The 15,443-nt window shown below is 37.1% G+C and overlaps 1 protein-coding gene across 5 annotated transcripts in view; it reads right to left on the minus strand.

Annotated features, from left to right (window-relative positions):
• The window catches only part of GOLGA4 (golgin A4), a 105,382-nt gene that overhangs the window by 3,203 nt on the left and 86,736 nt on the right, over positions 1-15,443 (minus strand). For 4 of the 5 annotated variants that reach the window (XM_060307280.2, XM_030830127.3, XM_060307279.2 and 1 more), the window contains 4 exons: positions 15,017-15,092; positions 12,457-12,560; positions 7,453-7,539; positions 318-380 (listed from right to left, as the gene is read on the minus strand). In XM_060307280.2, coding sequence (XP_060163263.1) covers positions 351-380; positions 7,453-7,539; positions 12,457-12,560; positions 15,017-15,092 — 297 coding nt within the window. In that variant the 3' untranslated portion in view covers positions 318-350. The remainder of the gene's footprint in view (positions 1-317; positions 381-7,452; positions 7,540-12,456; positions 12,561-15,016; positions 15,093-15,443) is intronic. The other variant, XM_060307278.2, reaches the window with a different exon arrangement.

Genomic DNA, 15,443 nt, shown 5'->3' on the forward strand with positions numbered 1-15,443 from the left:
AAACAAAAAGGAATATAAAATACATAAAGATTTTTTTGGATTCTTTAGCAAAATTTCAAAGACCAATTCTGAAACTTTCAACTACTGTTGAAAGAACTAAAATTTCCTAGAATTATGTAACATTTACTGGTGGTGATTATTAATCTATATATTATTAATCTATAAAGCAAAATTAACAGAAAATCCCTATATTAACCCATAGCATAATCATATTTTCATTAAACAAAAGAGCAAAAGAACTCCAGCATAATGGTTAGTATCATGCAATACATTTAATTTTTGCAGAAAAGACAAAAGACATATTATTCTTCACTCACCACATGCTAACTAAGCACAGACTGACGGTTTACTCAGAAGATACCACTGCGAGGTGAAGTATACTACAAAGCCAGGAAGAAAAAAAGCTTATTGGATTAGTTTTAAGACAACATAACACAGAGATTATATGTGTATATGAACTTCAAAGGATTAAACAGAATGTACTTAAATTTTTCTCACATCTCCCCAAATCAAGGGAGGATAGGCTTAGGAATCTGTAATAGCTCCCTTCCATCCTAAGTAAATATAACACTATGTAGTGGAGATTTTACTTGGAACTTTAATTTAAAAGTTTAAACAACACAATTAAAGATGTACTTTACACCTTAAGTACATATTTATATGCTAGACATAATTAAGTCATGATTATTTGATTTATAAAAGGATTTCTTTCATAATTCCATTAAAGCACACACTACAATTTGATTTACATAATTTCAATTTACCACCAAAAATCTGGGGGGAAATGTTGATGAATGTGAATACAGTGTGTCTATATGTTGAATCATCATTCCTAAAATATGTCAATTTTATCAATGAATAACTCTTGTATATCAACAGTATATCAGGAATGGTTTCAGGAATGATAACCCAAACCAAAGTTTCTATTCAAGGGGACCCAATCTCTGCAAACACACTTTTACTATAGCAACCTCCTTAAATAAATTCTATGTCCTATTTAACATGGTCATAAACCAAGATTATTAATTAGCTTCCTGATTTGCTTTAAAACAGCATCAGCAAAAACAGTTGTTTATAAATTCTGAGTCTATTCTTAGTGTAACCAACCTCAGAAGCATCATTTTATTTATCTTTTATATTTAATGTACAGTTAGTAAGGAACAGCAAGATCAAAAGACAAAGTAGAAAATATCTGCAACACACAACACAATAAGGCTAACATCCTATTGGAAAACTGGCAAAAGCATGTGAAATATATGTATGCTCCCTGTGTCTATGCTTGTTAAGTACTGAAAAACTGAAATAATCTAAGTGTCCATGGATAGGAAATTGATGAACTCAGCTGTAGGACATCCATATAATCAACCAATCAAAGAATACGGTAAATCAGTTTGTAATGAGGTGGAATTATATAAAAATAAGTGAAAAAAGCAAGCCGTTGCATACTCTCATTTTTATAAAATAAAATACTTAAATGATAAAGGAATAATTATAAATACATAATTATAAAGCTGGGGGATGTTCACCACACCATTAGCAAACATGACCTTGGCAAGGTGGAGACAGCTGGGAGGCTGAAAATCATGAAGAGCTCCCCTTCTATGGAATGTTTCTGAACTGTTTGCAATGTTTTTTTGCAATGATCACATATCATGTAATTCTAACAATATCAAGAGGTAAAACCACTTTTAAGATAACAAATATATGTTTTACACGTGCAGTGTTTTTCACTATGCATCATTTTTATGTGCATTTGTTTCTTGAATCCACCTTGCATGCATCTACTGAGACCACGCAAACGGAAAGGTAAACCTCAACTAGAATGGAGAACTTTTATACCTAACGATGCTGAAAAGTTCTGATGATTTTATTAATCTGGAAGAGATTTTTAAAATTTCAGCCAAAAGGAGAGAAGTCAGAAACATTAACTTAAGTACAAGACTGGTCTAGGGTAAGGACTGGTCAAGAACTTGACACAACACAAAGGATCAGCATGAAAGCAAAGCAATAACAAAGTCAACAGAAGATCAATCTTTAAAAATGACTAGAGTGGATGAGAAATGAAAACATGCCTAATCTTTCTCATCAGAATAGAACAATTTTCTTTTAATGGAGTCAATCAAGAAAATAGCCATCCAGTTTAAACGTGTCATTAAGTTTGCTAACACTCTAAAGAGAAAAGTATATTCCTAGAAACACATTTTAAAAGAGATTTCTATACAACAAAAGAACCTCTCAATTCCAAGAGATGATTTAGCACCTGATTAAAATAAACTTTCTTACTGTAATTATCCTAAATAAATAACACTCTCTTTAAAAAAAAAAAAAGTCTGATGGTGTACTTCCAGGGCAGTCTTATTCAATTAGACAAGCTAAAGACTTCCGTATTGGGACTTCCCTGGTGGCGCGGTGGTTAAGAATCTGCCTGCCAATGCAGGGAACACGGGTTCGAGCCCTGTTCCAGGAAGATTCCACATGCCCCGGAGCAACTAAGCTCGTGCGCCACGACTACTGAGCCTGCGTTCTAGAGCCCGAGTGCCACAACTGCTAAGCCCACATGCTGCAACTACTGAAGCCTGTGTGCCTAGAGCTCGTGCTCCACAACAAAAGAAGCCACCGCAATGAGAAGCCCATGCACCGCAATGAAGAGTAGCCCCCTCCCCGCTCGCCAAAACCAGAGAAAGCCCGCGTGCAGCAACAAAGACCCCAAATAGCCAAAAATAAATAAAATTAATTAAAAAAAAAGACTTTCGTATTCACTCTTGCTCCCACCCTGAAACTCAAACATCCAGTCTACTCTTGCCACTGCACTACCTAAACCATCACAAACCAGGCATAATAAGCTAAAAACTGAGAGGAGGGAAGAGGCTGCTCTAGGGAACACAAAGGTATGTGCATTTGGTATGTGCACTTTCTGTAACTTCTGCCTGCTGCATGTAAGACAATTTTTTCCCACTTGAATGAAATCTAAAACTTTAAAATTTACAACTAACTTAATACTTTAGAGGAAAAGAAACCTTAGAGATAGAGTAATCAACATACTTGTTTTAGCAATAAGGGCCAGAAAGATGCAAAAGGTTTGCTCAAAGTCACACAGGGGCTGAGCTGTTGAGGGCTAGCTCTCACCAAGCAAAGCTGCATGTGGTGGCACTCAGAGGTGCTGAAACTGGAGATGGGACATGTTTTGAGCTGGTTTCATTCCTATAAAGTGACCTGACTGTTGTAGTGAGGTCTTTCATGGTTTATCTTACACACATTATTGGTTTACCTTTCCAAGTCTCACCTTCTCGGAAAGACTCGTTCTACTCATCACTACATGTGGCTCAGGAACCACCACCACCAGCCCCACCGTGATCACAAAACCCCAGTGCGGGCACTATACGTATTTTGGTTCTCCAACAATCCTAACAAGATAACGTTAGTTTTGTGAAGAAACAGAGGCTCTGAGACTTGTGTGTGCACTTTCTTTAACTTCTACCTGCTGCATAGAAGATAATTTTTTCCCAGTTGCAAGAAATCTAAAACTTTAAAATTTATAACTAATTTAATACTTTAGAGGAAAAGGAACCTTAGAGATAGAATAATCCAACATACTTTTGTGAAGAAACAGAGGCTCTGAGACTTGTCAAATGAAGGACTAGTATTCCTTCTCTACACATTGTGACCCTCAAATAAACCAGACTTTACTTATGCTCTATAATTTACTCTTACTTGACAGATAATGGTTTCTCATCTATGAAATACATTCTTCAAATTAGGTTAAACTCTGAAACCACTTGTTAAATAATAACTGTTGTATTCTGTAGTGGGGTTTTTCAAATAAACAGTATAAAAGTCACTAAGGAGAGGGGAGATACGGTAAAGAGGGGACATACTGAAAAATACCTTACCAACAGTCATGGACAGTTTTCGATCAATGCCACAAAGCAAACATATAATCATTAGGGTCATAAAGCAAAGTTTTTAGGAAGTATCCCTCCTCTCATACCTGTTAAATAACGTAAATGCTGACGTGGCTGCACACTCTCAGCAAAAAGTGCAATCCACACTCTCTCAAGCATCCCAAATACTAACGGACAGGGGAGGGAGCTCTGCAATATGACGGGGTTTGTTTGGTTTACTTATACCAGCTTTTTAGCCCCCAAACCTACAATAACAAAATAGTCAATACTGTTGATTTTTAATAGAGGGGAAACTGTAGCTGCGGTTACAACAAATTACAGAAATGGTCCATCTGGAACATATATTTAAAACTAATGTGACTAAATAGCTTTTAAACAATTATTTAATAAAACCCTAAAAAGCTCTGCGTTCTACACATATAGGTATCTTTCTATTGGATACTTCCACAGAAAAAGAGAAGTCACTATTCTTAGCAGTGTTTTGCTCTAATCAGCTACAGTTCATTGGGGGTATGAAACAAGTTATAATTTCTTTAGGAGGCTTGTTCAAAGACAATGATTCTTACCACTTATTTTATGAATGACAGCAATCTTAAGGCAAATGTGACTTATGTTTCAACTTTCTCAATCAACAGTAATCTTAATTTTCCATCAAATAAGGAAACAATCATGAGTCACTCTATCTTGTACCAAAAATCTCTTTATGCTGACAAAAGGTGACTCAAATTGATAAGTCATCTTTGGGATCTCCCTCACTTCATGCTCACCATAACTTAGTTCATCTTTCCTAAGCATCTATTTTTATTATTTGAATTACATTACTTAAGCATATCTTTTATTCATGTATGAATGAAGATGCTACCCCTTCCCCCTAAAATTAAAGGTTCCACAAGGGCAACAATCGTATCGTCCATGTCTTCAATTTTCCTACATTTGCCATAACAAGTAAGATGTTACAGAAAAAAAACAAACTTTTTGGCCAACCCAACAGAAGAGAAGTAGGTGACTGTCAACTGAACTCATTCATTAAGCAAAAGATAATGATGGATGAGACTCTGCTTAAAATAGTAGTAGAAAAAAAAAAAAAGTAGTGGAAAGAGTGGGACTTTCTTTCTGGGCAGGTCAGCCTCTGGGATAAGGAAGGATTATTTCAGGAAGTCAGTCACCACTTCATCCCTATCTAGAATGAATACCATTTTATTCACAAAAGAATAGTGTAAAGCTTTTCAAAGATTTCTTTTTAATTAAACTTAAGAGGGCTTCCCTGGTGGCGCAGTGGTTGAAAGTTCGCCTGCCGATGCAGGGGACACGGGTTTGTACCCGGGTCCGGGAAGATCCCGCATGCCGCGGAGCGGCTGGGCCCGTGAGCCATGGCCGCTGAGCCTGCGTGTCTGGAGCCTGTGCTCTGCAACGGGAGAGGCCACAACAGTGAGAGGCCCGCGTACCGCAAAAAAAAAAAAAAACCTTAAGAAAGAAACTTTTCCATCCACCTTAAAAGGTTTTTAGATGGTTCACTATTTACATGTAATCAATTCGATTAGTTTCCTTCAAGACAAACCAATCTAAGGCTGTATGTGTGTGTGTGGGGTGAGGGGGAATGTTTCCTACCACATTTGCCAAAGCAGTGACTTAGGATGAGTCTATACTATATTCTAAATCCTGACAAAATGTAGCCCAACAGTAAGATGAGAGGTTGGCTATATCCCAACATCAAGATAAAAAAGAGGCTACAGGAGAATGAATAAAGATAATAAAAGCTTTCTATTTACATCCATCATTTTAAAATATTTTCTTAAACTGGACTATAATGAAAGAATTGTGTCAACGGGCTCAAACTGCATTGGAGATTTTTATTTTCACAAACACACAGCTGTTTACTCAGTGAAGAGGAAAACCACTCTGAGTGGACTATAGATTATAGAATTGGATGTTTTGCTGTAATTTAAAACAACATTCTCTCTACTGATGAAGGGCATACATTATAGTTACATACTTCTTTATCAAAAATATCTATAACCAGAAATAACTACAGAGGTATGACAATATTTTTCAGACCACTAGATACCATGGAGAAATGCTTCACCAAAAGAAACAAAGGCTAACCAAAATAACCAACTGTCCCAGAAAATATACAATAGGTAAATAATACAGTATACAATGGAGTATTGGGACAAAAGTCAGGGATGCTGGGATGACTTTAGAGGAAGCCAGAAAGAGGTCAGAACATGCAAGGGTCAAAGGAAAGGAACTTCATAGATGGCTGGTAAGTGCTGGGGTTATTTAGCCTGGAAGGTAAAAGCCCTCCAACCAGGCCATCTGTGGGTTCTTGGTTGAGTTCCATGGATTAGAACCAGAACAGATTGGTGACCACAACAGAAAGGGAGACTTGGGATCAAGATAAGCCAGAATTTTTGTAAGAAACACACAGTCTGTAGAGATAAGATAGGATTTTTTTTTTTTTTTTTTTTTTTTTTTGCGGTACGCAGGCCTCTCACCACTGTGGCCTCTCCCGTTGCGGAGCACAGGCTCCGGACGCACAGGCTCAGCGGCCACGGCTCACAGGCCCAGCCGCTCCGCGGCATGTGGGATCCTCCCGGACCGGGGCACGAACCCGTGTCCCCTGCATCGACAGGTGGACTTTCAACCACTGCACCACCAGGGAAGCCCAAGATAGGATTCTTAAGGGTAATTACTTATTGACTTAGTCCTTCTTACTGGAGATACTCAGACATGGGCTAACCCATCACTAAAGAGTAGATCTTTGTTTGATTTAAATAGGAGAGTGAAAAAAACAGCAGTACTGGGATCATGAAATAGGTAAAGAAATTGGGGGAAAGATGTGGAAGAGCTACAGGCTATTAGCAAGACAAGAAAAGGAAGCAGAAAGAGACAGCTAAGGGCCAGACAGGAAAACAGCACAAATTTCATACTATGCTTAGAATGGATCTTCTTACTGTATTATTGGTTCAGCACAAAAAGAAGTTAGGCAAAGGGAATTTTGCATAATTTATGAAGTGTGTGTTTGTTTCATTTCAGTCACAGCTGACTTGACACAAAGGTTTCTAAGAATTCAGTTATCTACATTTCCCTTGCAGGGTATATGTCAAAAGCTCAAAAAATGCTTAAACTCTTATATCAGAATTATTGTATTTAGAAATCAAGTGAAGTAGAATAAGGAATTGTAATCTACAAAACACCTAACGTCATGATATCATTCGGTTTAAAAAATTATTACTGGATATACCAGAACAAATGCCTTTTCCATCCTTCCCATAAAGAGCCCAAGTTCCAGAAATCTCATATAGCACATACTGGTGCCAACCTCATATATACTATTAAATAAGACTCTTCTTTCCTGAGAACATCCATTCAGATCTGCCCTCAGTTTAATTTTCTTAATGTAGTTTCACTCTCATTTTTCAGGCTATAGTACAATAAAGATGAAAACTTTTAAATTTCTCTTACCAACTCAAAGTCTCTGTAAATGAGACAGAATGTAAACGGATGAGATAAAGTTGTCTTCTATTTGTAGCCTATTCTTTAAGCTTACCATGAGCCGAGCATCTTCTCTTTCCAAAATTTTCTGAGTCTGATCATCAGGGAACTTCAGTACAGTGGTTATAACCTTTGCCATGGTCTACAAAAAAGACAAGAGACGATCACTAGACAGTGGAGCAGATGGGTCTCACCCCATTCTGACATGTTCTGCTGGTGGAATTCTTTAGTGCTCTCAATGGAAGCCACGACCAAAGAAGTATGATGTGAAGGTACTGGTCAAGGAAATAACAGCCAATGCTAGAATATCAATTTGAAAGGATCCCTCACAAGGTCTGGGTTGATATTATTTTAAGAAGATGTATTTACAATAGCATGAAGCTATATACAGTTCTAATGCTCTTGGCCCTCTGTCTTATTAAAATGAAACTTTATTACTCATTCATTTTATAACGCTTTTTATTTGTAGAAATCTACCTAGTAAGTGATGTATTGCCAAAACATATGCTCTAAACAATCAGATTTAGAGACTCCCAAGTTCAGCTTGAACTAAATCACATCATATATCTCATAAACACGGGCTACTGCATGAACATGAACATGCTTATAGGTATTTTTTAATACATGCAGCACATCAGCCTAATAGAAATACAAATTACATTTTAAATAAACACAAGATGTTTTGTTTGGTAGAAAACAGGATGAATCAGAACATTACACATGGTGGCTTGCAAACAAGATCATAAACTGTGCAGATCTCAATAAATATACCGTAAGTCAGACTGTCACCCATAAGCTCGTGGAAAATTCTCCTCAAAGGTTGAAATTCCCTATTTTGTATCAAGATGAGATGGTTTGAGGGAGACAGAGAGGAAAGAAGATACCACTTATGAAATAAGTAGGATAACAAGTTCAGTGCTTACATACAAATTCAGGTACTAGTGCTCTCCTGAGGATTAGTAGTAGTACTACTTACTGTAGTGCTACAGAGGATGGAAGGCTCACCAGAAAGCTGATCTAACATTCTTTGTTCATAGTTACAAGACTGTGTGTGTGTATGGCAGGGCGGGGAAGAGTGTGTGACTACAGAAGGTCACTGAGCAAAAGATGACATAATAGAGTTAACTAAAATTTTAGGAACACACATCATTAGAAAAAAAGTATAATTATTTCCAGGAAGGAAAAGAACTAACATTTAAAAAAATTCTTATTATGTGCTAAGCCTAGGCAAGGCATTTTACATATTTCTAATATTTATTTCAACTAGCAGATCAACTAATACTATTCCTCAACCACAAACCCCACAAAGAGCAAGATTTTAGTTTCAGCCCTCCTTCCTTCCTCATCCTTTAAATTGTATTGCCTAGACAGAACAGAATCTTCTGTGCTAAACTGAAGTCTAGAAACCAAGCATATATGTGGCATGAAATGGGAAGAGAAATATGAAGTAGCAACTATTTCAATATTCTTTTTATTAGCACTCTGGAAATTTTAAATGGTTTCTGGTATACTATCTATGAAGACTGTTTTTAGGAAGTACCAAAAATCTAAAATTCAGGGATTCACAATTATAGGGAACATTTCTTTAATTTCAATAGCTTAACAAGTTCAGAAACCCAAAATCCCATTTATATTCACTATGAAACTGCATAGTGCACATCAAGGCACAAACATGTCTGTCAAAACAAAAACAAAAAAAAACAAAATAAAAAATAAATCCAAATGTGGCTAGTTGCCTCTTCACACTTCTAGACAATGTTAAATGGGAAACCCACCTCTAAATTTATCACTGATGCAGCATTTGCAGTTGATTACCTAGTAAAGACTTAAAAGCTCTTCCCTGGCTTGTCAGAAAACACTTTAATGGAAAGCCCAGGCTCTCTGCTGAACCTTGGGAAAGAAATCAGACTGTCTACTCTACGTACAATATCCTTAGGTCCTGGGAAGTAAGGAAAAGTTCAAATGAGCCACCTGGTTTAGAAGTGGCCTCTCCTGCCATGTTTTCTTTAGTGAGAGTCAGTAAAGGGTAGAATGAGAAACACTTTCTATTGAAAAGGAGAACAGGCTGAATTTAAGCATCAAAAATAGCATGGAGGCTCAAAACCCAAGAAAAAGAAAGTGCAAGGACAGAAGAAAGAAGGGGAATTTACTTAACTTCGTACTATAAGAATGTGTATCACATATGTGGTCTTAAAAAAAAATCATCTGCCTCATCAAATAGGGAACACTGTGTGCAAAAGCAGATGAAGAAAGACAGGTGGGATGACATACAGATCCTACTGGACAAGAAACAACGGCAGATGGTGATCAAATCACAAAGGCCACAATATACTCTGGCTTGTTCTAAAACCACAACCTGGTCTCCATTTCAAATTCTTTGTGAATGTATGGAAATTAGGCAAATCAACAAATGTCTAAAAATAGCTCTGATTCTGTCAACCCCTGCTCAAAAAATTTCAGGGCTGCCCCCCAACAACCTACAGGTAAAACTCTGAGAACACTCCAGGCCCTCCACACCCTGCAGCCCTAAGCAGAGTCACTTCCACCTCATAGAGCTGGTATTTTAGTTGGAGCGGACTACGTGTCATTCCAAAGCCCACACTCAATTTCCTGTCTTGGACTTTGTCTGGGCTTTCCTCCTCTCTGAGCTCATCTATCAAAATCTCTGCCCCCTTGTAAAGGCCTGTATATACATCTCCTTCTCCATGATGTCCTTGACCTTCCCACAAGTAAACATGAGGACACTGTGCTATGGTCTGCATCATACTGTGCTTAGTAAACAGCTCCACTTTTTCACTATATGGTAAACACCTTAAAGTTAGGGATGGTGTAAATTTTCATCTCCTTATCCATCATGGTGATAAACAAAGGACCACATACAGTAAGTGCTCAATAAATATGAAGTAAATTAAACTGAATATCTACTGCCAATTTTCAATATTGACTTATAAAATGTGATGGCAGAATAAAAGACTACTCAGTCTTGGTAACCAGAAAAGCACACTGAATGCTGAAGATAAAGAGAGCCGCCTCAACACAGATTCCCAGCCATGTGTTAGCTGGGGCTGCCCAAGCCTCAAGAGCGTCCCTTCTAGCTGTCTCCCAAGTCACAGCCTAGGAGGAAATGCAGAGCCCTGAGACCTGGCTGAACTGGTACCACTCCAGAATGTATCTCATGCTGGGCTGGGCCTTTCTCCAGGACTCAAACTCTGTAGGGATCTCACCCCACACAGGCTCACAACATCCAGAAGATACAGGCTGAGGCAGTCACACTCTCTTCATTTTGCAAATCGAGAAAAGACTAAATAATTTATTTAGCAACAACTCTGGGATGATAGCTTTAGATTCAATGAATAAACCAGAGTAGCTGAAGTTCCTGAAAGGCTACTGTTCATAAAGAAATGCTTTTCCCCCTTCCCTGCAATAACAAGGTAACTTTAAACTATCTACCCCACCTCAAATACAGGCTGCTATCCAATCAGGACATAGTAAGAGAAAGTTACATTTCATTGGCTTTGTTTTTTAAAGATAAGGAGAAAATGAGTTTTAGCTAGCCTCTGAATTAAAAAAAAAAAAAAAGTCCTTAAGAATAAAGGTACTGAATTACTGTGAATTAATATATCCCGCCTATGATTCATGTTCAGGATCACACTAGATATTACTTTAATTTGAACTATCTGATACAGTGAAATTAGACTTCTATAGTGTCAAGGATTCAAACGACTTCTAGCCCTATAGCTCCTGGTGTTTAGCTGAATCTACGATTCATAACAACCTCTTTTTTTTTTTAAATAAATTTATTTTATTTATTTATTTGGCTGTGTTGGGCCTACGTTGCTGCATGCGGGCTTCTCTCTAGTTGCGGCAAGTGGGGGCTACTCTTTGTTGTGGTGCGCGGGCTTCTCACTGTGGTGGCTTCTCTTGCTGCGGAGCATGGGCTCTAGGCGCGTGGGCTTCGGTAGTTGGGGCACATGGGCTCAGCAGTTGTGGCTCGTGGGCTCTAGAGCACAGGCTCAGTAGTTGTGGCGCACGGGCTTAGTTGCTCCGCAGCACGTGGGATCTTCCCGGACCAGGGCTCGAACCCATGTCCCTTGCATTGGCAGGTGGATTCTTAACCACTGCGCCACCAGGGAAGTCCCCATAACATTCTTAAGAGATTTTATGTCCTAATTTTTAGGTCTTAAATATATTTACCAAATCAATTCCTGAACTGGTTTAGCACTCAGTAACCCCCACAGACCCATAAATTAAAACACTGATAATTTCTTAGAAAACTCATTATCCCATTCTCAGCCAACATATAAGGACAATGTAAAAGTTCATGAAGGTAAAAAGTTGAAACAATATCAGAAACAGAAATTGCTTCAAATGAAAAACTTTGAGAAAAGGCTCATGAATTTCCCTAAATGCAATCAATTCAATTAAAGATATATTTACAAAATGTCTGATATAAGGCTCTTTTAAAAACACTGCTGGGGATACAAATAACAGTAAGACAAGACTCTATACTCAAGGACCTTATAATAAATTTAACATTCTAGAAAACAAATTAACCAAGCATTATTACTTACACAGTGTGGTTATTTTTAAACGGTTAATATTCCATATGTGCAAGAGTAACTTTCTTACAGTGACTAAAGTAAAATATTTCTAAATATCCCTACATAGTCATTCTTAATTAGGACCATTTCCAGTACTAGCCACGCTATCCTCACGTCTCCATGAAATAGTCTCCATCTATTCTCCTACCTTTAAGATTTGAAGTCAAAAGAACAGTCACATGCTTCACAAAGTATTAAGTTAATGAAATTTTCGTTTTTATTTTTTAGCATCATCCACCAGTATTTTCTAAATTAATATTTTATAAATGTAACAAATATAAGCAAGATCTGCCAATTCACTTTTGCAAACAAAGAGCAATAACACAATTACCTATTGCTTACTATCAGCATGTATGGTCTGCTAATAGTAAACATACAACATCAATATGTGTATTAAAAATGAGACATATTTCCTTTTAAATTAAACCACATGCCAAATCACCAGACATGATTTATACCTTAGTCTCACGACCCATCATATACTCAAAAAGCACTTTTCGCAAATACTCAAACTCAGTAGGTTCTCCAAAGAGCGAGACATCAGTATGGTACAAACTGCGACCTGTCAAATAAAAAAAAAAAAAAACAGATCAAACTGTAAAGACAAAACCAGATAAGCGGGCTTCCCTGGTGGCGCAGTGGTTGAGAGTCCGCCTGCCGATGCAGGGGACGCGGGTTCGTGCCCCAGTCCGGGAGGATCCCACGTGCGGCGGAGCGGCTGGGCCCGTGAGCCATGGCCGCTGAGCCTGAACATCCGGGGCCTGTGCTCCGCAACGGGAGAGGCCGCAGCAGTGAGAGGCCCGCGTACCGCAAAAAAAAAAAACAAACCCAGATAAGCTACTTATTACTTAGAAAAAGACAAACTAAAAGACAATCAAAGGAACAAAGAGAGAGGCATCACTCTTGTATTAACTGTGTTACACTGTAAGTATTGTACTGCATTACATTACATATACACTAAGCATCCCAGTTGGTATTTTTCCCTTGGAAGAGAAAACAAGAATTATTATAGCAATTTTATTTCTCACATTCCCCCCATCCTCAAACTTCTTCTTCATCTTTCTGGCATGGCAATTTAAAAAGACTAGACCTATGGGCTTCCCTGGTGGCACAGTGGTTGAGAGTCCGCCTGCCGATGCAGGGGACACGGGTCCGTCCCCTGGTCCAGGAAGATCCCACATGCCGCAGAGCGGCTGGGCCCGTGAGCCATGGCCGCTGAGCCTGCGCTCCTCAACGGGAGAGGCCACAACAGTGAGAGGCCCGCGTACCACCAAAAAAAAAAAATACTAGACCTAGGGAATACAAAGATTCCTCAGAACTGGTATTTCTTTCCTAAATATTATGTGGTTGGCTTCAGATATCCTACAATGACTAAAATGATCATTTTTATTTTGTTTAAGAGTTTAGTAACTCAGAATAGTATTCTAGATTTTCTAGTATTCCAAACCTGAAAGCACTGAAGTTTAAATCAAGTTTTCTAAACAGTTCTGAAACACAATGTAGATAAAATAACTTGAAAATGCATGAAATAATAATGCCAATATAGTGGTTTTCAGATACTTTGATTCAACATCTTAAAAAGACTGTCATATAATTTACAGTTCATCTATTAATCAAGCTCCATTTCAATCTAAAACTAAAGAATAAATACAGTTCAGGTATATGAAGTCACACTGTGACAAACTTTAATTTGAATAAATTCAAAATTATGCATTATGTGAAGTCTATACTTGCATCCACTTCCAGAAGTATGGCACACTAGGTAATCTGAAAAGCCTTCTGCACCAAGAAACATCTAAAAGCATAGCAAAGAGATTAATGTGCCAATTCAAACAGACTGCTTGGATTGTTGACAGGATTAGATGAGTTGATAGACAAAATGTGTTTTATAACAGTGCCTGATACTTAGTATTATATATGTGTCAGTTATTTTAAAAACTGTACATATGTGTTCATTTTACAATTTAAAACTGAGAAAAAAGGAAAATTAAGTATGAAATTCTTAAGTTGAAACTAAAAAAAAAAAAAAAGAATCAATACTATTCCCTATGCACGGCTGGGCACTGATTTAGCAGTTCTATGCTAAGAATCACATATGTTGACTTAGCTATGGCAAACAGTCTTTGTAGCAGGAATTTTCTCTGCAATGAGCCATAGGAAACTCCCAAGTTGGTTTTCTCTTCTTTTTGAAGTGTGTTTTGGAAAGAATCTAAAGAAAGTCCTTGTTTAATTAAAAACTGTATAATGTCTTATGTTATTTCACAACAGTAAGAGCTTTCAAAAACACAAAAGAATGTGAAATGGTTTAGATTCATGCCCCAGTGCCTTCCATGAAAAAGCAGAAAGGTTTACAAAACATTTAGCAAAATAAAACTATTCTTAATGCAGTGAGGCAGTGAAACTGAGAATGGGAAATTGTTAGATTATTCAGAGATTATTTGAAGTCATGACTATTTCAAGGGAACAACTACATAAAGACTCAAGCTCATCTTTAGAATCCTTTGTAAGTGGCATACATAACTTAAGTCAACAGAGTAATATTTCCAAATCATCCTTCCCCACCCTGAAATAAATACTTTTATGAATTATTTTCTCCTTAAATCCTGGTTTAAAAATAGCAATTACAGCATTATTGTAATAGTAGAAAACAGAAGCATCTAAAATATGTAACTCTGAGTTTGTATGGGTATATATAGTGGATTACATAAACGTCTGGATACACACAGAAGAGTCTGGAAAAATATATGTAAATTGTAAACTAGGTTCAGCTGGAGAGTGGAGAATGAAGTGGAAACTTGCAGTTTCACTTAAAATGGCAGCATTTTTTTTTTACAACAAATATGCATTAATTTTTAGATTACTACCATTCTTGCCATAAAACTAGTTGTTACTGGTGAATTACAAAGGTAAAATACATTCCTTGTAAAGAATGAGATTAGCAAAGACAAAAATGAAAATCATCCAGAAGTCCACCAATACAAGATAATCATAGATAACATGATGAGAGATCATTCCTACCTTTGTAAGGTGTCCCCACAGTTGTTGCATATACATTCTTTTCATATTCCTTCAAACGATCTTCTAAATTGTGAATCTAAAAATAACAAATATTCCAATCATATCATAAGATTCATATGGAAATCATATGTAAAAAAAAAACTGCTGTAGCCACTAGATTTTCTTAATGCTGAATACAGGATATAGGCCAAAAAATATTAATACATATGGTTTCTTAGATATGACACCAAAAGCAGAGACAATGAAAGAAAAAACATATAAAATGTTTGTGCCTCAAAGGACATTATCAAGAAAGGGAAAAGACAACCCACAGAATGGGAGAAAATATTTGCAAATCATATATCTAATGAGGGACTTATATCCAGAATATATAAAGTACATTTACAATTCAACAACAACAAAAAACAAATGACCCAACTTAAAAATG

Source organism: Globicephala melas, chromosome 11 (assembly GCF_963455315.2).
Source record: "Globicephala melas chromosome 11, mGloMel1.2, whole genome shotgun sequence".
NCBI lineage: Eukaryota > Metazoa > Chordata > Mammalia > Artiodactyla > Delphinidae > Globicephala > Globicephala melas.